The sequence below is a fragment of the Crocuta crocuta genome, unplaced genomic scaffold (genome assembly GCF_008692635.1).
Source record: "Crocuta crocuta isolate KB4526 unplaced genomic scaffold, BGI_CrCroc_1.0 scaffold25, whole genome shotgun sequence".
Lineage (NCBI taxonomy): Eukaryota > Metazoa > Chordata > Mammalia > Carnivora > Hyaenidae > Crocuta > Crocuta crocuta.
The window spans coordinates 466,263-490,472 of NW_027532015.1; the positions used below are offsets into that span (position 1 = coordinate 466,263).

The window sequence follows — 24,210 nt, forward strand, 5'->3', positions numbered from 1 at the left end:
TGCCTGACTTATTTTGCTCAGCATAACACCCTCAAGGTCCATCCATGTTGCTACACATGGCCAGATTTCATTGTTTCTCCATCTAATGAGATTTTAAATGCTCATTTCAGTTGGGAGTCTGGGTGGCTCAGTCAGTTAAGTGTCCGACTTCTGCTCAGGTCATGGTCTTGCAGCTCATGAGTTCCAGCCCTGCACTGGGCTCTGTGCTGATGGCTCAGAGCCTGGAGCCTGCTTCAGATTCTGTGTCTCCCTCTTTCTCTCTGAAAAATAAATAAACACTAAAAAGTTTTTTTAATTCAATGCTAATTTTAGTATACTTAGCCTAGATTATTAGCACTATATCCTATAAAATACTTAAACTTTGTTTAAGACTCCCACAGTGAGCACTGTACATGCATTCTATTATCTTTAAAAGGCTTTAGTTGTTTAAAAAGCAGAAATGTTAGTTAGGAATTTAAAAAACATTGTAAAAGTGAAAAAAACATGTCTCCACCTGACCCCTCAGAACTGTTAAACTTGATTTACTTTTAGAGCTTTTCTTAAGCACATGTACTATGTATATGTTGACCTAGAGCAAATATTTCCTGTCCTTTATTACCTTAAAAAAAAACCTCTACCATATTACTTAGAGCAAGATCAAGTGAGAGTCAGGACAGACGTTAGTCATTCCTAAGACAGATGGTAAACAGTTTAGTACCAACGCCTTTATCATTTTATCCATTTCTCTTCATCATAAAGTGGCATTATCAGTGGTTCTTGATAATTGGGACTTTGAAGCCAACATTTTAAGAATGGTTGTAAAGGAAAGTCAATTAAAAGGACACTTAACAATTGCTAAATGTCAATTTCTTTCTACAGAGCAATGTTGTATCCAATATTACAGCAAGAAACAGTGCAAACGGTGAACAGTGAAGCACTTATTGGATATCTATTATAAGCAGTTTTAGTACAAATGTGTGTCCATATTTTACCATCTGCAGAAATGAAAGATATAAACAACCCAATATTTCATGATGATCACTCTAATATGGTGGCATTTGGGATGTTTGTAAATATCACAGAAACAGATAGAAGAGCCAGAATTCATGTTCAGAAACTTGTGAGTCATGCTTGCAGATTCCAGATTTGTTACTCTTACAGCAAAGAGACCATGGAGAACAATTTTTTTTTCTAAGATGTTGTGTAAAGTATAGCTGCATTTGTGTGGCACTCTGTGGACACTGAGGAAATGTAACAAATTCTCAGGCAGTTTATTATTTAATCAGTGAAAGCATGCTCATTCTCTGGTCTGTTTAAGGTGTGTGCATGCACACACATATAGGCTCAGTAAAGCTTGGCAGAATGAGTATTAATCTCCTGTTTAAATATGGTCTTTTTAGAATTTACGAGAATCTTGCATATTTTATATATTGGGCATCCTGAATTTCCCCTGGGAAATTCCACAGGATATTGTCAATAGCGTATTCCTACCTCCTCCCACCCGCTTTCCCCTAATTACTGGAAACATGTCAAATTCCATAGAAGCACTCCTCCTCAAAGATGCTTTGAAAAGTCAATGGAACTCCTCTCAAACACATCCCTAACCTACGCGTGTTACTACATCAAGGGCTGAGGGTTCTAGGCCACCCCAGGATGCAGACATATTCACGGAACCCACAGGCAGAGACCTGAACGACTGTGGCGCTCTCTCTGGGAATCCTACCTCATTGAAGTGGGTGCCCTACCCTGAAGGCTTTGAGGGTTCTAACCCTGGAATTACTGCCTTCCTGCAGAGTGCTAGTCAGTTCGCTGGGTGTTTAAGTAGCAATCAGCTCTAGTTCCTGCTTCCCAGAATCCTTTGCAATTCCTACTGCATTCTCTTTTCTCCAGGTAGTCCGCTTTCCCAAACAGATGTTCCCATCTAGTCTTTTTCAGTTGTAGGTTGGCCCTTCTGCCACAGATTCTCCCCTTTGCAACATTCTCTCTATCCTTACCCTTGCCTCGTCAGAATGTATGAATTAGTGAGACACTGTTTCCACTTCGGTTACCAAACTTTCCAGATGAAGAGTAAGGATTTGTTATACTCTTCCTCCCACTAACCCCCTTCTTTCCACCACAGCCATATTTAGGGCCCCTTTTTTGTATTCACACAAGTAGTATATTGCCTCAGTGCCTATCAGAGAGCATTTACTTTTAGTTTCGTAAAATGTTTATTTTTGAGAGAGTGAGCGAGCACAAGTGGGGGAGGAGTAGAGAGAGGGAGACAGAATCCGAAGCAGGCTCCAGACTCTGAGCTGTCAGCACAGAGCCCGGCACAGGGCTTGAACTCACGAACCACAAAATCATGACCTGAGCCAAAATCGGGCACTTAATCATGACCTGAGTCGGAGTCCGATGCTTAACTGACCGAGCCACTCAGTCACCTCAAGCATAGTTTTTAATAAGTACTCAATAAAGACTATAGAGTTGTGTGTGGGAATTGGATTCAAATTCCAACCATACAACATATTTAGTGTCTGACGTTGGGGCCAACCTCGTAGACAGCTCTGTGGCTCACTTTGCTCATCTATAAAATGGGGATGGTAAAACGAAAGAGAAAAGGACAGTGCCTGGCACATAATAGATGCTAGGAAATACTAACCATTACACCTTGTAAAATAAATGTAGGAAGAAATGAGAGACATGTTATCTGAACTTTTACTCTCTGACGGGCTCCCATGAAGCTTCTTGGGTTCTAGACAAGAGGGGTCGGTTTGTTAATTCAGTAGCTTGACTTTCTGAGGACACGGAGTCATCTCAATCATCCTGTCTCTTAGTATCACCCATAATCTCCCTGGTTATGTCCAGCCTATGCCAAGAACTTTGAGTGTTCCTTCTACCCTATAGTGCTGCTTAGCTGCAGTTTATCTGAATCCTCACGTTCTCGGGTTCTGTACTGCAGCCCATGGGATTATCCTAGATCCTGCACCCCTGCAATATTTTCAAATTGACACCCCAGAGACCCAGAGCTCCCCCTCCCCAGCCCAGTGCTTTCCAACCCAAACCCTCAGACTCCCCTGTCCCTCCCAAGACATTGAAGATTGACTAAGTGGGAGGAAAGGGCAAAGACAAAGTCAAATATAAATCCAGTAGTTGAAACTTGAGCGGATGGAGGATTCACGGTGTCAGGGACAGAAAACCTGGGAGGCAGAAAATGATGATGTGATTTCAGCAAATTTTGTTTTAGACTCTGAAACATTTTATCCTTTTATCTATCAGTGGGGGAAATAAATGGAAAACAAACTAGGAACAGAACTAAGCAAAAGTCAAAATGACATTACTCCAAAACAGTAACGTCATGATATATATCAAATATTAAAGCATATAATCATGTGAGTACCTTAGAGACGTTACATAATTCAAATTACATAAGGATGAAGTCAGAATGTAGAACAGTAACCATTTTTAAGATTCTTATTTACTTCATTATTTTATTAAGTCGTTTTCATTCCTTTCATTGACATAGGCTCACCCATCATTTCAAAATGGTGTCACTCTTGTACTTTATATATTCTCACATTGCTGACAGTAAAATTCTTCTGCGAGATACTTTCCTGCCATTTTTTTCTTGTCTTTAAATGATTGGTTTTCTCTAGACACAATAAAGTGTTATGCTACCTTGCAGCCTCACTGTTAGGAATGAAGAAAGAGGAGAAAATGCAGGAAGGCCCACACACACCACAAAAATGGAGAGCATCCAGGTCCTAGAGGAAAGGTGAGTGCAGTTCACCTGGTGATTGTGTCTTGTATTTGTGCACCGTTCACGTCTACTCAGTGTTTAGGTGTGATCTCCTGAGTCTTGGTACTCCTCCAAATGGTTTTGTGGAATGAAGACTGTCTCTGCCTGGAAGATGTTGTTTTCTGACGGTCATTGCTCTTCATCAGGTGTTTCAATTAGCAGTGTTAGGTTATCAGTGAACATGCTGCCTCAGTTTCTCTCTTTCAAAAAGTAATGATTATTAACGTGAATCAGCCCCCATTGGCCCTAATTCTTTTCCCTTTTCTGTGAATATTTTTTTCTAAGCTTTTTCTCTTTAACATGAAAGAGTCTAAAATAGACACACAAAAAAGATATGAAGTTACTTAAGTTGGTCAGAAAGGGCACCTAGCTGGCCCCACTTCCATCAGAACAGACTCTAACCAGGTATTTTCTCCAAATTGAGAATCAACTTTTCATGGCAGTATCTACAGGAAAAAATTAAAATGCAAATAGATTCGTTGTATAATTATAGGTGCTCTCTTTTTCTGCTTCTTAGGAGAAGATTTTAATGTTTTGATGCTTCATAGTAATTTGAACACCTTTAATTTTTTTTAAGCGAATGATGAAGTTCAGGCATTTTGGAGTAGTAGCAAATCAACCTAAAATACTTGGTCAAAAGTATAAGAAAAATATAAAATATAATATAAAATATAAGTACTTCTGACCAAATTATGTTAGTTTGGGAAATTCTTTTTCTTTTCTTTTTTTAAAGATTTTATTTAAATTCCAGTTGATTAACATACAGTGTAATATTAATTTCAGGTGTACAATATAGTGATCAACCCAGTGATTATTAACTCAACTCATCATGATTAGTGCATTCCTTAATCCCCATCACCTATTTTACCCTTCTCCCACCCACCTCCCCTCTGGTAACCATCAGTTTGTTCTCCATAGTTCAGAGTCTGTGTCTTGGTTTGCCTCTATCTCTTTTTTCTCCCCTTTGCTTATTTGTTTTGTTTCTTAAATCCCATATTATGAGTTAAATTATATCGTTTTTATCTTTCTCTGACTTATCACATGTAGCATAGTACTCTCTAACTCCATCCATGTCATTGCAAATGGCAAGATTTCATTCTTTTTATGGCTGAGTAATATTCCATGTATATGTATACCACATCTTCCGTATCCATTCATCAGGCGATGGACAGTTGGGTTGTTTCCATAATTTGCCTATTGTAGATAATCCCGCTATAAACATCGGGGTGCATGTATCCCTGTGAATTAGTGTTTTTGTATTCTGTGGGTAAATACCTCAGAGTGCAGTTGCTGGATCTTAGTGTAGTTCTATTTTCAACTTTTTGAGGAGGTTAGACAGTTCTTAAATAAACCAATGGATAGGAAAGCAAGATCAGGATCAATTTAACCATAAGAAGCTCCAAGCTTCTTCTATTTCTTTGATGTATACCAAAGGAGTAATAACTGGTAGTTTCTACATGAACACAGTCACTGAAAACCTGAATATAAATATCTAGAAAGCCCTCAGTATCATTATAAATTCCCTATGCTTTTTAACTCTAATAACTCCATTCATGGGTAATAATTCATTCATAATATTTAATAGAGTAATTATTAAAGCTTAGGAAAATGTGTGACAGGTGCACCCAACATATTCTTACTTTAGTGATAAAATGGAATAGTACCTACCAGAGAGGAAAAGCAAAACTGCACCTTACGGCTTTAAAATTAAAAGCTACATCAGATGCAAGCAAAAAATTCAATTTGCCCTTCTAAGTAACGCATAGGCTGTCTTTATCAATTTGTAATATATTGTTAAGATTTGAACATTTCCAGGCTTCATTAGGAATTTATGATGATCATGTGCATAGTGTGTATAGCCCCTTGCTATTTGAGTGCTTAGCTCTCTAACACACACAGGGGTACCTAAATGAATTTTTCTTAATACCCAGAAATAACTAGCCTGGTCCTGGCAGGTAATTGCCAGATCAGGCCGAACTGATTGGCAATGACCACTAGATGGCATCAAGTGAATAGTAATTTCTATCTTTCTCCCCTTCCTAAGCTCAGCGTTCTTAGGTCAAAGTTGCCTTTAATAATGGCCCAATTCTGTCTTTGCAGCCAAAACCCCACTTCAGATGAAGTCTTGTCCTGGTCTCAAAATTTTGATAAGATGATGAAGGCCCCAGCAGGAAGAAACCTTTTCAGAGAGTTTCTCCGAACAGAGTACAGTGAAGAGAACCTACTTTTCTGGCTTGCCTGTGAAGACTTAAAGAAAGAGCAGAACAAAAAAGTAATTGAAGAAAAGGCCAGAATGATATATGAAGATTACATTTCTATACTATCACCAAAAGAGGTAAAAATCTGGAAAATATGGATGTGGGTTTCCTAAAACCAAGGCTGAACCCGAGGGGACTTCTGTCCAAATTGGGTAATGCATGGGGTGTGGACAGGCTCCAAGTTTTCCCTGAAGAGATAATTCAGATTCCACTCTGAGAATCTACCTAAACATAGGCTTACAGACTAGGTTTTCCCCTCTATGCTTTGATCATTTATCTCTGGCTGAATCATGTGGGAGGCTACTTGCTTTTCCAGAACTAACATCAGGAAGCCTGTTAAACACAATTTGCTTAGTACAGTGAGCTTACGCTAAAGTGGAAAAGAAGAATTTACTGTGGGGAAGTGTTTCTCAAAGTGTGGTCCCCAGAACTTGTGTATGAGAATGACCTGGAGCATTCGTTTGAAAGGCAGATTCTTGAGGCCTACCCAGGGCCTCTGAATCCAAATTTTTGGAAATAGGGCCCAGGAATCTCGACTTTCAACGCACTTTCCACATACCTACTAGTTTGAAGACTTCTGTAATAGGAGCTTTCAAAACAAAACAAAACAAAAGCTGCCATGTTTGTTGATGCTTATGATAGCATTGTTGCAGAATTGATGACTGGGCCTTTGTGACCCTTTAATATTCTTAGGGGAGAGATGGGTAATGGCAGTTCTTTTACTTATTCTAGTTATCCTATTTTTGCCATTGCCAAAATGTACCTAATATAGGGAACATTGCAAGCAACCAAATGAACACTTTTCTGTTAACTCTGTAAAAATCAATTTGCTCCTGAGAAATGCTCCAGCTTCCAGAGTTAAAAGCAGGGAGGGATTAATGAGGGAGGGATTAGTAGTGTAGCCAGGCCTCAGGAGTGCGGAGTGACAGAGTTCCGAGGTGCTCATTTGAATGGACAGGTTCTTAGAAGGCCGTCTGTTCTCCACACCACCTTCTGTCTTTTCTGTCTCTTCTCTGGCTCTGTCCTGACCTGGTACCTTCTGCTGCACACCCCTCTCCGGTGCACGCAGACATTTATAAAGTCCCCTAAAAACTGATTGTGCTCATCGATGCCTCATCCAACCTGGGATGTGGCCCCCACCTGCCTTCCACTCCTCACCTTGAAATCTATAAAAGAATCGGTGTCTACTTTATAACCTCTATGTTTGGAATGCTATATGAACCAAATGAACACTTTTCCATTAACTTTGTAAAAATGCATTTGCTGTTTCACTTCTAATGAGGTAGATAACTAAGTTTTTAAAAATTTGTTAGCTTATAATTGCCATTGGTATCCCAGAGTACTCCAAATAGTATTGTCTCTGCAAAATGAGAAACCTGGAATTGGATACACAAAGATTGTCCTATTTTTTCTTTATTTCCCGCATTGACATAGAAAAAGTATTCATAGAAACAAGGTGGCGAGAATTTTTTCTGTAGCCTCAATACATTTATTACTGATGCCACATTTGTGGTTCTAACACCATTATACTATATCCGAGAAATACATTCTTCAGGTTTCTAGTCTATCTAGAACCTCAGCATCTAACCATTTCTACCTGGATTTTATTAGCATATTAATTTCACTCTCATTTTTATTTTAATATTGCATTACATGGCAAATATCTCAAAGGATCCAAAAGTGCCTGAAAAGATGCTTCTTCTCTTGCCCATAATTAGTGTTTGGGAAGATGATCTAGCCCCTTTCTTTCATCTGAAAATGCTAAATGTCTTGATTATCTGGTCCATTCTTTACACTATCTATAATGGTGTTCTATTTTAAAATAATGTTGGTAGAAAAAATATTCTCCATTATTAAGTACATGTAATTCTTTTGCAGTCTCTATTTGCTAGTTTTTTAAAGAAACACTTTCCCACTGTCTTCACACTTCTGATTTTCAGATGCCACTGATTAATGGAGCTTTGTAAAATACACAGTTTTCACACAAAATTACTTCTTCTTTGGGCTGTAGTTTAAAGCTATCTTAGTTGTTGATTACTGGCATATAAACTATTGAGTTTTCATTCTTTTTTCAAAGATAATGGAGTTTTGTTTTAGCCTAATTTATTTATTTTAAATATGAGTTTCACCAAAAAGTCATTAAACTATTATTTCCTGATCAAGATAATTTCCATAAATTAAATGGACTAATATTTAGTATAATAGCCATATATATTTTTCTCCTTTATCTATATTTGGGCCATTACCCACTCTTTAATATTCCCAAAATTCTACACAGAAGGGCAGAAGCAAAATTCAAATTTTTATAATTCTGGTACTCATGTGATGACTTCTAAGTGACTCCTGACATAGGATCTAAATTATTGGAGTGTGTGCAGTGTCTTGTCTAGCCAACAGACTGTTCCTCTCTCAACATAATAATTACATTTGACATTGTTCAGCAACAAAAACAAACCAAAAGTAGGTATTTGCAGTTATAAAAGATAATTGTGTAAAGGTTATCCTTCAAACCAAGGTATAGACATATTTATTCTTGAACCATGACCTGGCTCACTGACACACTTAGAATATGACATGCACTTTCCAGCTACTGCAGAGCCCTTTCTAAACTGTTATGTCTCACTGACCTTTCTGTACCAAAACTTCTCAGTCTCTAATCAGTCACAATACATTAATAACTGATGATACTGAGTTACCACCCTCCAAGTTTTGTTTTCCAACACTGGAGAGAACAATGTATCACATCAAGGGAGCCCTGACTATATAGTAGTGACAGCAAACTCCTCCTTCAAGTGTATGGGATTCTGCTTCTGGCTCTGCTTCAACCTAATTGTGTGGCCTGGGATAAATTAGTTCACTTCAGAGAACCATGATTCAGCTGATTTGTTTACAAAAATAAAGATAAAAAGGGACACAGAGAATAGTAAACCAAATCCAGAATGACAGCTGGGAAATAGATCCCAATTCCCAGGCTAGATAACCTGGCCTTTCCACCTCTGAAATTCTCTGTTTGTACTTATTCAAAATATTTTTTAAATGTTTATTTATTTTGAGAAAGAGACAGCACACGTGAGGGGGGAAGGGGCAGAGAGAGGAGACCAAACCCAAGCAGGCTCTATGCTGTCAGCGCAGCGCCCAATGCTGGGCTTGATCTCACGAACCGCACAAGAGATTGTGACCTGAGCTGAAATCAAGTCGGATGCTTAACTGACTGAGCTACCCAAGCACCCCTTAAAATATTCTTAAATAACATGAATAGTTGAAACATTTATAAACTAATGACAAATAACTAAAAATTGTTAGGATTCCATTCTTAACTAGAACCTCATTTTTCTTCACTAGACTCTCATGTAATCTTAATTTGATTGAGTTATCATGCTCCTCTGTTAAATGTAGAAAAACCTATGTTCTTGAAACTATATATATAACTTTTTTCTTCATGAAGCCAGGGTGCTCAAAATTACATTTATTTGAAGAGCATGTTTTATGCATTTTAAATGATTTGAGTATTATGTTTTAAATAGATGTTTGCGATCAGGAGACAATTTAACTCCCGTTTCTTGGTATAGCATATATTTCAAGAGGGGAAAGGGCTATATTTTAAATTTAAAAAACAAACAAACAAAGAATAAATAGCATTTTTCAAAAGTAAATTCTTTATGTGATGTTCTCAAAGAGAAAATAAATGGGGGTAGTAATGAAGAATTTAAGATTAATATTAACCTTGCTGCAGATTGCAGATACTCATAGCAACTTATATTTACTAAATATCAAAAAGACAAACCCAGCAAGATAAACAACTTTAATAAAAAGTCTATTTGGGGGGTGCCTGGCTGGCTCAGTCAGTTGAGCTTCCGACTTAGACTCAGGTCATGATCTTACGCAGTTCATGGGTTCAAGCCCTGCATCGGTCTCTATGCTGACTGACAGCTTGAGCCAGGAGGCTGCTTCAGATTCTGTGTCTCCCTCTCTTGCTGCCCCTCCCCCCTCATGCTCTGTCTCTGTCTCTCAAAAATAAATAAACATTAAAAAAAATTTTTTTTACGTCTGTTTGGGGCACCTGGCTGGCTCAGTTGGTAGATACACATGCAATTCTTGATCTCAAGGTTATAAGTTTGAGCCTATGTTGGGTGTAGAGGTTACTCAAAAAGTAAAATCTTTTTTAAAAAGTATTTAAAAGCTATCACCTACTATAAACAGCATTGAGCTATTGAATGAATACCTAAGTATGAATCTTCAACAAATGTAAGACATCTGAATTGAAGAAAACTATGTGCCTTCAGTTTTTTACAAATCTGTTTAGTGACGGCATTATCCTTACCCTGGGCTGTAATCCAGGCCTGCTACTACTTAGCATCCTTATGACACTAAGCAACTCGCTTCAGTGCTCTCTGACCTCAGCTTCCTCATTTTGTAGAATAATGGCATAGAAAAAGTTCCCAAACTGGCTAAATCTCTGACTTTCAGGCTCTCTCCCACGGGGATTTGAATAGTAGTAGGGGTTATTTGCTTCTGATTTCATCCTGAATTTCCAGTTGCTCTCTGGGAGAAAAAAAAGCAGTAAACCTATTTAAATTCCCAAATTATCTAAAAATAATGCATATGTGATAGACATGTGGATTTTGTGTGTGCAAGTATATGCCTCTTCAAGCAAAATTATGTGAATTTAGAACTTTTCAGTGAATTAGTTTTTCTAAACAGGACTCATTTGACTGTATTTTCCCAGATTCATTTCTTTGGGCATGCATATTATCATTCCGAATATATTTAACTATTTCCTCTGATCCAGGTACTGGGCTGGATGTTGGGAACATGTTAAGTGAATGAGGAAAACATTGGCCTATCCTTTACGGAACTTACATTTTAGGAAGACAGACAAATCATGTCAAAATCAAGCAACTGAAATCTGTAATAAACATTTTGATGGGGGTGGAGGTCAATAGTATAGTTTAGAATAGGGGTCACCTGGTAAGGTCACTCTGAGTAGGTAAAAATTCAAGTTGATACAAAGTCTGAAGACATCAAAAAGGCTTCATGATATGGTCAATTATTATTATTATTATTATTAATGTCACTTTACATTGGGCTTACCTTTTGTTATTGACAAAATGGTCTCACACACATGATTAAAATAGGAGTCTCACAACAATCTGTTAGCCACAAGGGCAGAGGGCACCATCTTATAGCAAAAGAAATGGATTCTCAAAGAGGTAAACAACTGTGCGATTACAAGCCCAAGGTCTTCTGATTCCAAAGGTGATGCCCTTTCAACTGTAATATTCTGACTAGTAGTCCCATTGCCTTGTATTTTCTTCATGACACTACTGTAGATTTCTATAAGCCGAGCTTCCGAATTTGAGACAAAATGAGAAACAGCAGCCATTACTCCATGCCTGAACTCCCCCCCATGACAAGCAACATAACTTCCCCATCATTTGGGCCCTGCCAGGAATATGGTTATTGCACTTCATCCTGCCAATGGTCTTTGTCCCAAGAACTAAATTCCAGTACTCTATTTGCAACTTATAACCATTGTCATAGAAACAGGCAACACAAAATAATATGACTAAAAATACAAGTACATAAATGATAGACATTTATTAAAACTGATGGTAGAATCAGATATTCTTTATAAAATTTAATATGAGAAAACCAAATTTAGTTAAAATTAAAAAGAACATCTCCAGTACCAGAAGCTACGACTGGTAAAATTTAATAGGAACTTATAAAGGAAAAAGAAAAAAAAATCTGAATTTTACTTAGAAAAGAATCCTAAATAAAGCTACTTTGGTAAAATTAAAAATAAAATGGGGAAAAAACTTAATCATGTCATCGAAAAAAACTGTTCAAGGAATAACCTGATTGATTGAAGGAGGGTGTCCACAAGGAAAGAAGGCTTCAGTGACAATGCATCATTTTCTGTATAATTCTATCCAAAATATCCAGAGTCGAAATTTCCCATGCACCTTGATGGCTGGAACGGAAAGGCAGGGTCAAAACTTAGTATGCAACCTTCTGGCAATATTCACCCACCTCAATGTCCTCCTCCCCTGGGTAGGAAATCTGGCAAGATTACACAGGTATATGGCTGAGTTTGGTCCAGGCTTTCCCAGACCACACGAGCAAGGTTTCTGCCGTCACTCTCTCCACTTTGCCTCCAGCCTCCTGTTGACCCTGTAGCTCTCATGGCATTTTCCTCCCAACTGGTTTGTGGAGTCGCCAGCGGATATTTGTCTGTTTGCAAGCCACTTGCTTTTCCTCTTCCGGTCGGTCTCCTCCTGCTCCCGGTGTGAGCGAATGCTTCTGAGTTCCTCCAGGCCTCTCACAAAGTGACGGAAACCTTTGTAACTGCACTTGCCTCGTCTCAACACTGCCCGTGTTTCCAGCTAAAAGTGCTGGTTGAATGTCGCCAAGCCCATCGGTGCTGTCTTGTGCCCCGGCCCACAGTAGTTCTTTTCAACTCGGTTACTGCTGCACTGCGCCCTTCCTTCCCCTACCCACACGGGAGTCTGTGAGGACCGAGTGACAAAAGAATTCCCATTGCTTTCCGGTGGCTCTTGTCTTGTGCTGCTCGACTTTCTCTTCCCTTAGAATGAGTTCTTTACAGGAAGCTCCTCTATCCCTTAGACTTTGGACCCCAGATTAGATGGGATTACCAGCCATCCAGTTGTGCCTGAATCCTAGGGTGACTCCGGCTCGGGCCCATGCTGGGATCTACCCCCACTAACTTGTGTTATAGATGTTCCACAATCTGAAGCACAAAGATGCCACCAGATGAAACTATAGATTGTTATACCCATGGGGTCTATCCATGTTATATGACCTCTCTACGTCTCTTTTGACTGACAGCCTTTCCAAACAAGCAGATATCAAGGTAAACCTTTTATTTTTTAAATAGCAATAGCAAATGAGTTTTTGTTACAGGTTACTAAATGTGGAATGCATGGTACTACTTTCTCTATGACCTTTCACTACTGTTTTCAACTTGCAAAAAGATAAAATTATGCAGTGAAAACTCAAGACCTTTAATATTTCATAACTCAAGGCATTTTATTTCTCTGTCTTAAGATAAGTAATATGTTTCCAACTACAACTAAATTATATTTAATTATGCTGTTATTTAAGAAATAAATGATCTTCTTTCATTATCACTATATCTAATATTTCCTTCTCCATGGAAACAAAAAGTTCTCAAGTTTGAAAGGAAGAGCAAAAACATTTACAAAAACAGTTGAGTGTATTTGGTAAGATTTCACCTTCCCATAACACCACTTTGCAGTATAAGATCAGTTTAAATAGTGTCAACATACTCCTATTGAGTAGAAAGGCAAACAATATTTTTAAATAAAAAGCTTAGAAAAAAATCTGTATTTTTTATTACTTTGCACTTGATGATAACCTTAGATGGCAATAACACACAGAATAAAACCTCAATGATCCATTTCCAGATTTCTTTTTAAGAATTCTTTAAAGACAATAAATATAGTTCAGCCAAGAGAGCTTTAATTTTTTTTTTTCTGTAATGACACAGAAATTATTCTGGATCACCATTTCCTAACAAATCCTCCCATGGCAAACATATTTGGGGTGTATCAATCCAGATGGGCCATAGAGCTCAGGAATCTAGGGACACCAGATAGAATATGAGTTACTTCAGTCATCAGAAGTGTCTCAGACCCCAGACTTTATCCAGAGAGTGGGTGGGGAAAGAAGCCAGGACCAAAAAGTCTTTTGCAAAATGCTTGGGAGAAAACACTTAAATATCAGTATGAAAGGTCTGTATAGACTTGAGTACATTGCGAGACAGATAATATGGATCACAATGCTCTAGTCCGTGTTCAACAGTGAGGACTGAGGAAACGAGTTGGGACAAGTCTGTGATGGTTTGCCTCTCAGATTTTTGCTACCATGTCATTTGAGAGCGGAACTTACTTCTATTCCAAAAGCCTGCCCTTACTGCTAGTTATGTGTCCTCAGTTCCCTTTTCAGCACATCCTACCAGTTCCAGCAGACAGGATCAGCATATAATGAGGAAAAAAATAATAACTAGCATTTGCAGAATTTATTTACACTTTAAAAATAACGCTGTACTGATTACTTGTATGGGTATTCAGAATTCCTACTTCTGTTTCTCCTTTAAAAGATTCCACTTCAAGCACTTGTTGTATTTAATCTTTAGTACAGAGATCTTCAGATGTATTTTGCTAAGGACTAAATAGTTCCCTGTGTCTTGTCAGGTACACCGAGACATGGAGAGTTCCTGCTGTGGTTTTGCTGGACTATATACCCTTCCACATTCCTGGTTTCTTACTTTGACACAAGTGGGACTTGTTGGGATGTAAAACGATCAGGAATCAGCACTCGATATACATGCTAATATTGGCCAGAGACCTACTCTCTGCCAGATTTTTTACCTTGTCCCATCAAGAGAGTTACCCCAGCAGTCACACAGTAGGAGAGAACTCCGTGTTCTGGCTAGGGAATTCTCCGGGGCCTCAACAATGAATAGAAATTGTCAAAAACAAACAAAAAAAAAGAAACAAACAAAAAAACCCTAAATGAGATGCATAGAAAAGATAAATCCAAGTAAGCCAAGTTATCTCTGAACTAAATTTCTGGTTTAAGACAAGTTGTTTTTTGTTTATTTTAGTTCAATTTTTGAAGAAAAGTATGCAAGGTGATGTAGGCTTTGAAAAGGTAACCTCAAGATTTTAGGTAGTTTTGGATTTAACTCTTTGAAGTTTCTCTGAAGTGTCACCCACCTGTATTTACTTAATTGAGATCTCTTGAAAGAGAATTTTATTTAATGTATCTGCTCTTATTTCTTTTTAGGTCAGTCTCGATTCTCGAGTTAGAGAGGTGATCAACAGAAATCTGTTGGATCCTAATCCTCACATGTATGAAGATGCCCAACTCCAGATATATACCTTAATGCACAGAGATTCTTTTCCAAGGTTTTTGAACTCTCAAATTTATAAGTCATTTGTGGAAAGTACTGCCAGTTCTACTTCTGAATCTTAATTTTCATTAAAAAAATCATTTTTGGAGGGCTGGGATGGGAAATAAAAGTAGTTCAGCAACACCAGAAGCTGAGTTCCTGGAGAACTACACTTTAGCATTCCTCAGGCTACTGTGAAAATACAACCATATGGTCTTTGTCTCCATTTTTATCAAGGTTATCCATGGCTAAGTTTGGAGAAAATACCACATAAAACAATGAATTGCCAAATTAAGTTTGTTTTATTCAACACTCCTTCTACTTGCAAGCGAACTGTATTTGTAGTCCTATGAACAGTCTCCTCGTGTAACCCCCCGAGGCTGCATGTACACAGTAAAACTGCTTCATTGGCCACGTAGCTGTTGTAATATTTAATCCAATGGCATAACTTATATCTGTATTTAAGGACTTTTGTGCAATATGGTCTTATAGAAATAATTGCCAAAAAAATTGGCTGTGGTTTGCATTTTTTAAATATAATCTAAGACAGAAAAAGCCAATTTTTTTAGTTGTAACAATGGTATTCAACATGCTCTATACTGTGTTCAGTATACTCATTTTGAAGCCGATATTTCTGTACATGGAAAAAGAGCTATTTATCTCTGTTTGTTGGGAAATCCTGATGAGGGATTCCCCTGGATGTTCACTGCCAAAACTGTGGCATTTTCTTTACAGAATAGTTTGCAATGTAAAAAACACTTACACACACACACACACAAAACAAAAAAAAATGTAAAAACCCAACAAACAACAAATAAGAAGAAGAAAAGAGAAAAAAGCACAAAACAATTTGAAGATATTCTCTCTTAATGACAAATCAGAGTGATCATTGTTTTTAATTGTAATAGAAGACAGTTAATCTATGTATATATCAGCTGTCCAATACTGTAATTAATTTATTAAAGACTGGCTCTCCAGTTCTAAAATGGTTGTGTAAAGTATGTACTTCAGCAAGAAAAAAAATACTAAGCTTGATAACTTAGTTTTGGAATATTAAAAAAAAATTTAATAAAGGAATGCCTACATGTAGCATCATAAAACATTTTGATAAGTAGCATCTGTCCTATGGCATATTTTCCTTGAAAGCAAAGTCCAATGAAAAGCTAAGTTTTTAACTGAGAAAAGTTTTATAAGGGTTACGAAGAAGATAATTCTCTACTTCAGACCTTAACTGTTTTCATAGTATCTTCAGAATGACTTATTTTAAAAATGTTAAAACCAAACTATTAATACTCATCCATAATTGAAAGGCAGTGCAGTGCTCAAATCTTCCAGCTGCCATATTATTTTTTATAAGTACCACTAAATCTTTAAGACAAAATACTTGCCTGACATTGGCATATACTTTTGACATTCAAGAAAACAGTATCCTATCACGCACACACACAGAGAAGTCAGTGTCATATTTATATCAAAGTGTTACATTTGAATATTACTATCCCCTGGAAGCTATTTTTTTAATCTTAAACTTAATAAATATAATATTGAGTAACCTAACATGAAAGTTTTAAAAATATTTATATCCACTGAGAATACTGGGCCTTATATTAAGGATGATATTAAAATTACAGGTTTTCTTTGTCATTTTTTAACTACCTCTCATTTTTTAATTTATTAAACATTTTTAAAATAAACAAGTTTGGGGTTTTCTTTTTAAATTTTATTTTACTTGAAAAGTTGGCACCGTAAGTTTCTTTTTCCATAAGCTTAAAACATTTCAAGAATTGTTTTTTTAAGTGAATTTGATTTTCTAATTTATATAGAAATCAGGAGATATGGTTAAAAGGGCTATTATCTATTCCCTATGCAAATATTTTAACTGTTGCAGTGTTTGACAAAATGGGATTTAAAAAAAGTTTGCAGAGTAGAAAACAAAATGTTCTGTTTACACTGGCGTTGCTGACTATCCTATCATATTCAGCACTTTTAAATACATTATTTATGAAAATGTAGTTAAAATACAAGATAGAAAATATTTATAATAATCATTTCTTTTAACAAATGCCTGTTTTTATCTGAAAGTGTTAGTGTGTTAAGACATACTTTATCAATGTCAGTAGATATTTACTATTTGAATAGTTTTCAGTAATATGTCAAAGAAAGATAGCTATGAAGATGTTTACAAAAAGTCCTATTTTTTCCAAAAGAGTGAAGAAAAACCTAGAAGAATCATCACTTCTTTTGTGAAGTTCTATTGTTCCTAAATTATTTAATTTTTTCTTGATTAGAATTGAGTTTATTATGCTTCTAAGATGTATACACATATATGTTGTAATATCATACTTGTTGCTATGTTTGAGGCACAATAAATTGGTGCACATGACTAGAAAATATGTAATATACTATGATACACAGCATGCGTCAATCTTTTTAAATGTAGACTTTATATTCTTGTTGTTACTATATATGATGGTGACCTGCTAGTCGTAAGTTATCTTTATAAGATACTTTGGACTACTAGATGAATTGTCTGTTTGACAATACCTTTAATATTTTACCAAATGTAAAAGATAAGGGCCCTTATAAAGAGTCCTAATCTCTAACCTGGGCATTTGTAGAATATGGACTTTGAAGTTAGTGTATGCTTTTGAAACCTGATTAGGAAGTTGCATTGCGAATGATCCTAGAGCAGATGTACATATCAGATGTTGGTAACCATGTTATGTGAGCATTTCTGCGCTAAATTCCTATGGAGAGGGAGGGTTTCTCATTTAATTTCCAAATGTTCAAAGTTTCTATCTAAGAGTATGTATATTTGCAACTCTACCAATTTTTAAAATATGGTATAACTCCTTCTGTTTTAATTACAGAGCTATAATAAGCAAAAAGCCCTCAACTGGTGTCTATGCTACCATTCCAAGAGCACAATATTTGTTATGGTAGAATTTGATTTTTCCTAGTGAATATATTCCTCCCAGGGGGAAAATTAGCACTTTAGAAGGTACACTCTGTGTTTTAGATTGTCAGGATATCTTTGTGCACTGTTAAAATCTGCTAATGCACACAGAAAGAGCTTCACGCTCTTTCTATAGTGCCTAAATTGAGATGTGTCTATAATGGAAAGAAAAGTAGAGGATATAGATTATGTATAAATACATATAACTAAATTGGAGGGCCAGACTTCAGAGATGGACCTTGTAACATAGATCACACTAATAATGGCTGGATGACGCTGCTTCTTCTTAACTCCGGATAATTGTTACTATTTCACCCAAAGGTAATATAGATGTCCCGACACTGTTAATAGGGCAGCTCTAAGCACAACGGGTGCAACTGGCATATGAACAATAGCAAAACACAATTTTGATATCAATGTTACGGAGTGCAAAAATCAAGACCATAGTATGGTCGTCTTTTTTTTTAAATCTTAAAATATGTACATAGGATGACCAGTTCTGATATTTGGTCATGGTGCATGGGGTGTTTATTAGTATCCTTTAATGCTGCCTAGGTTCTTACTTACAGAATGAAATGTATATCCTGTATTTACCTGATAGTTCAGTTTTGCAAAAGGACTATAGAAATAGGTAAATAATATTTACAGATTAGGGGCAAAAGTGCATTTCCACCCCATTACGCTGATTTAAAATAAAACCTGATTCTTAACTTTGAACTTAACCCACTTTGTATCTATACACTTTTAACATACTGGAAAAAAAATGTAGTATCTTAACTGACAAATTACATTTGCAAAAAATACAACATATCAGATGCTTCCAGGAATACACATACAAGAAAGACATTTTAAATACAATCAGAAAATAGGAAAATAAGAACTCTTTCAAAAGCCACCTACAATTTCTTAGATCTTAAAATGCCTATAGATAGAACCCCATAAATATTAATTTTAAAAGTTTTGCACTGGATACATTGGCCAATATTTTGAAATGTGGTAAAGATATTTTCTTGCCTGTATATTTGTACTGACAGCTTAGGACCCTAAATTTCAAAATAATAGTGAGCATTTATATTTGCATGGTCTTTTCAATTCTTTTTAAATTTCTGACCAATATAAAATGATCATTCTTCTAAGAAAACAGTATTTAATCTGTACAAACTTTAGTTATTCCTCCCTTGCTACAACTGCAAATATTTATCAATAAAACTTATAACCAAAAACTTGGCTTCCCATCTGCCCTGTAACATCTTTAATAGTATCCTTGCAACACATGAGGTGTCTACAGATTGATATTGTTCCCAAATGCCAAGCTTTAATCATAAATTTGATTTCAAGTTACATGTCTGTGTCATGTGACTTTGGGCAAATATTATATGGAACCTCTCTGAGCCTGTTCCCTCATCTTCAAATAAGGAATAAAAGACTTTATTTACAGGATGGGCATGAGAATTAAATGAAATAAACATGGAAAGAATGAAGTGTTACATATAACATTATTATCTTATCAGTGTTCTCCAGCTCAGTAACTATTCCCATTTCAAGAATGTATGAATTAGATGCCTCCTGTATTCTTTAAAATCTGACTTCATTATTCATCCAAAAAATTAAAAATACAAACTGGGAGCCTGAGTGGCTCAGGCGGTTGTGTCCAGCTATGGCTCAGGTCATGATCTCACGGTTCAGGAGTCTGAACCCCGCGTTGGGCTCTGTGCTGACGGCTGGAGCCTGGAGCCTGCTTCAGATTCTGTGTCTCCTCTCTCTGTCCCTTCTCTGCTTGTGCGCTCTCTCTCTCTCAAAAATAAATAGACATTAAAAAAATTGTTAAAAAAAGAAGAAAAAATACAACCAAGCTTATCTTAAGATGGAGGACTGTATGAATCTATTACTGCTCTGTTCAATAACATGATTCACATTCACTGTTTTCAGTTCATGAACATCACATTGGATCTACCATCAAAAAGTCATTTCTTTCAATGACACACACACACATAGATGTATGTATATAGAAGTGTGTATGTGTGTAATATTGTAGGTTAAAAATAAATTTTAAATAAGATAAATCATTTGAAAATTTTATTTCTAAAGGGAAAAAACAGTACTCCCAAGGACAGGAAGAATATAAACATCATATAACTTGCCAAGTAAATATGTGGAAGTAAAGCTAAAACTAAATTATGATAGATGGGCCATTAGAAAACATGGGTACTGTCATGGAATAGAAAGCATTCTAGTATGATTTTTAAACTACTTTTACCATGAAAATATGAAAATTAAAAAATGGTTGTATGTTTATAAAATTTTTCATTAAACCTTTATTTTAGAATAGTTTTAGATTCACCAAAAAATTGCAAAGATAGTACAGAGAAGTTCCATATACTGCACATTCATTGAGACATTTGTCACAACTCATGAAATATTGATGCATTAAGTCATGCTTATTCAGATTTCCTTAGCTTTTACCTAACATTTTCTGTCCAGGTTCTCATTCAAGATACCCATTTACTTGTCATGTCTCCTTAAATTCCTCTACGCTCAAACGTTTTTCGTTGTTGACCTTGACAGTACTGAAGAGTACTGGTCTAGTAGTTTGTAAAATGTCCCTTAACTGGAATCTGTCTGATGTTTTTCCCATGATTAGATAGGTGTTAGTTTTTGCAAGACCACAAAAGTAAAATGCCATTTTACCATCATCATGATTTATCACTGTTAATATTGACCTTGATCATCCAGTTGAGGTAATGTGCATTAGGTTTCACTCCCATGAAACAATATTTAATAGGTTATATTAGAGGTAAATTCACTGGACATTAACACTGAGCTCAAAAAAAGTTCTGAGCAGATTCCTCAGCACTGCTATTAGGTTCCACTAAATGACTGCTAACAAATACTATGAACAAAATATAATAAACTGGAGAGTGAAATGGGAAAATGAAACTCCAAAACTGTTAGCTTGAACATTCACTTAATGGAGGTGAACGTGATTTTTTTCCCTTGAACTACCTTTACCTTATCCTCTACATCTTTGGGTAGTAAAGATTTTAGTTGAATCTTCATTAAGAGGTAATTTAAATTAATAATCATTTTGCTGAGTGTTTTTCTGTATTGTCCTCAATTGAATAATGAACACTGATTATTGAAAGACTTGATTTTTTTCCCCCTTTGCTTTAACTGATTTGGCATACAGTTTCTCATATGCAATTTTAGGATGCTTGGTAAATATAAAAAAAATTTCAATGTGTTTGGCTCTGTAAAATTTATCATATCGATTATGTGCAATTTTTTACTACCATGTTCATTGTACTTAATAATTTATATCCACATTTTGTACTCCACTAATATTTGTGGACCATGAAAAAGTTTTGACTGCGTGAATGCCACTTGAGATGCCATGCTTGGTTATTTTGCAATGTCAGAATAACTGTAGGAACTCATAAATTGAATAGGTGATCCAGATTATTTTCCTCCAATTTAAGTTGTTTTGGGTTTTTATTCCCCGTCTTTGAATCTATTTTATCATTTTACCTATGTACAAATAACAGACTTCCTGAAAATGCTAGACTCTTCAACATGTAATAATAGAATTTGAGCATGACAAATATGTAAGAAAATTCAAAAGTTTCAACCTTTTCGAGTTTTAAAAGTAAATCAAACTACAGCTGTTTTCATTTGACTTTTATTGTGGAAACCTATGGATATTGTAAAATACATATGCATTACACTTTTTAAAAATGTTTTGAATTAATAAAGAATTCACCAATGTATCCTTAGACAAGTTACTGTTTGCTCATTGGTGTAACACTGTAGGAGTAAAAGGTACATTTATTTATATTGCCTAAATTGCTTATGCTTGTGAGGGAATATAATTATTTCTGGCTGGATTCTTTATAGTGTTCCCTAAGATTATCGCTTACATTTTTTTCACCTTTTATAAATAATAAAGTATATTCTTGAAGTGACTTGTTTCGAGAATTTGGCGGAGGGATTTAACACATTGAGTCCAAATGACTATCATGATGTGTTTTTTTAAAAAATTCAAAGTTGAGTTTAGATTTGGGAAATAACTACTTCNTTGACTATCATGATTTGTGTTTTTTTAAAAAATTCAAAGTTGAGTTTAGATTTGGGAAATAACTACTTCTAATAAAGATCTAAAAAACGACCTGATCAGTCCTGTTCCATACTCAGATCAGAATTAAAATAAAATGGGTTCCAACCACTATCTTAAAGAACACTTTTATAAAGTAGTGTGGCTTGAATACACCAAGTGAAACGTATAATTGAGATAATTAGTCGGAGTTTTTAAGTAGCAAAACCTATTTCTGGTCTGTATTCTTTGGAAAGACCTCTCATCCCTCCACTTCTCTCCGGAATGAACAGAGGCAATGCGGCCTCATTCTGCAAGAATTTCAGATTTAACCTCAGTAGTGTTCAGTAGACGACTTAAGAATGGCTTAACCTTGTCAAGGGCTCCTGTATTTACCATTTAATTTTTTTTTTAATCAATTGCAAGCTTTTCCAGTATTTCAGCTCTCTCAACAGTGAAAAAGTTTAGTAGATCCTGCACAAAGCAAGTTAGGTATGGGAGTTCCCAGAGTGAGTCAGCCCTAGTATTCCTTAGGGCTGTCTTGATTACATTTATTCCCTCATATGCATCCCTCTGGTGGGTTGTGAAAAGGTCTTAGGAGAAACGCAAAGCATTACATCAACAAATCTCAGTATCCCTGGCACCAATCCAATCCGCTATCTTAAGGTTTTTGAAGAGAGGTGGGACCAAGAAGGCTTTGCTGCCCTGTCGTTTATAGGTTCATAGAATCGCTCAATCTCTTTTAAAAGTAGCTAGAGATAACTAGGAGTGAGAATGGACCCGCAGGAGGCTCGGGTGAGGAAGGAAGTCGTTCGAAAGCAAGTCAGTTACATGGAAGGGGACAGGAAAGCACGTTTGGAGAAATCACTCTCACTGGTTGCCTGTGAGCACACTAGTCCTGTCCTCATTACTACGAGCCCTTACCCACTGCCGAAAAGAGAAACATGAGCAGAAATAAAACCAAGAGAAGTAAACACACACACACACCCCCATACGCATCCTACAATTCACTCTTGGAGACGAAAGGCCAGGCTGGTACCGGAGAGGACTTCGTGGCTGTGCCCTCAACCCCGATAACGGACTACACTGCCCTCCGCTGCGGTACTCGAAATCCTCGACGTCAGAAAACCGGGTGGCAACCTGCGTCATCCCCTTTCTGCCCAACACACCGCCCTGCTGCATCCGAGTCATTTCCGACGGCGCTTCTAAGGGAGGTCTCCGGGACTCCCTCCGATCACGCCACGCCCCCTTCCGGCCTCTGCGCGCGAGGCGGCGTTCAAATGCCTGCCGGGAAGTTCCCGCCGACGCCTTCGGAAGGCCCTTTAAAACTGGCGCGTGCGCCGGGCGGGTACGGTCAGTTCTCGCCGGGCTTCCAAACTCCGCGCGGTGTCGCGAGATTCGCGGTCCGAAACTTCCGGTGCTGCTGCTCCGCCTCCGGGGTTGCCGCTCAGCTATGCGGTCCCAGCTTCTGATTAGGGCTGCTCGCTGTCTGTGGACGCGCCCGGCTCTTGGCCCGGCCCGCCGGCACCTAAACTGCGGCAGCCTGCCGCTGGAGGAGCTGTTCGCCCGCGGCGGGCCCCTGCGGACCTTCCTGGAGCGCCGGGCAGGGTCTGGAGCCCAGTCGCAGGTCGGGGGTTCTGAGCTGCTGGCGGTGGCCAAACGGCTGAGCGAGAAGGAGCAGGAGCTGCAGGAGACCGAGCCTTTGCTACACGGTGAGGGCCGGGCCCAGGGGAACGGGATTCAAAGTCGATTCTTGACTCTTCGTTTGTCTCGTCCCCTAAGCCGCTGGTCGGGTGTCCACACGTCCCCGAGTTAGAAGTTGTTTACTGGGTTGCAACCCTTTTGGGCTTGGGTCGGAGGTCAAGGCATCATTGTGTGCATTCTGACCTCATTCTCTTTGAGCCCCTGTGCTTCCTTGACAGAATGCCCCGCCCTCTTTTTACCAAATTTGAGTTTATAGATTGCCTACTTGCAGAAGATCTTTAGCTCACCAGGGACAAATAAGGGACTATCCCTGTTACGTGCTTGACAGCAGGGTTTTTCAGAAGGACCACCTGCGATAGTGTCGAGAGTTGCGTTCTAAAACTAGACTTTGGACTCAGAATCTGAGACCTAGAAATACATGTTTTTAACAGGTTTCCCAAGTGAATAGTGTGCATTCGAATCTCGATGAGTCCTAAGTTTCTGCATTTCTGTGGACCCCCCCCCCCCCCA

The 24,210-nt window shown here is 37.4% G+C and overlaps 2 protein-coding genes across 9 annotated transcripts in view; both read left to right on the forward strand.

The window, feature by feature from the left end:
* Nucleotides 1-16,625, forward strand: part of RGS17 (regulator of G protein signaling 17) — a 76,064-nt gene extending 59,439 nt beyond the window's left edge. For all 3 annotated transcript variants that reach the window (XM_077775985.1, XM_077775984.1, XM_077775986.1), the window contains 3 exons: nucleotides 3,644-3,733; nucleotides 5,858-6,092; nucleotides 14,848-16,625. In XM_077775985.1, coding sequence (XP_077632111.1) covers nucleotides 3,644-3,733; nucleotides 5,858-6,092; nucleotides 14,848-15,036 — 514 coding nt within the window. In that variant the 3' untranslated portion in view covers nucleotides 15,037-16,625. The remainder of the gene's footprint in view (nucleotides 1-3,643; nucleotides 3,734-5,857; nucleotides 6,093-14,847) is intronic.
* Nucleotides 16,626-23,414: 6,789 nt separating this feature from the next.
* The window catches only part of MTRF1L (mitochondrial translation release factor 1 like), a 14,503-nt gene continuing 13,707 nt past the window's right edge, over nucleotides 23,415-24,210 (forward strand). For 5 of the 6 annotated variants that reach the window (XR_013338087.1, XR_013338088.1, XM_077776041.1 and 2 more), the window contains exon 1: nucleotides 23,415-23,708. Coding sequence is in view for 3 of the 6 variants with exons in the window: in XM_077776041.1 (XP_077632167.1) it covers nucleotides 23,450-23,708 (259 nt within the window). In the remaining 3 variants the exon portion in view is untranslated. The remainder of the gene's footprint in view (nucleotides 23,709-24,210) is intronic. The other variant, XM_077776043.1, reaches the window with a different exon arrangement.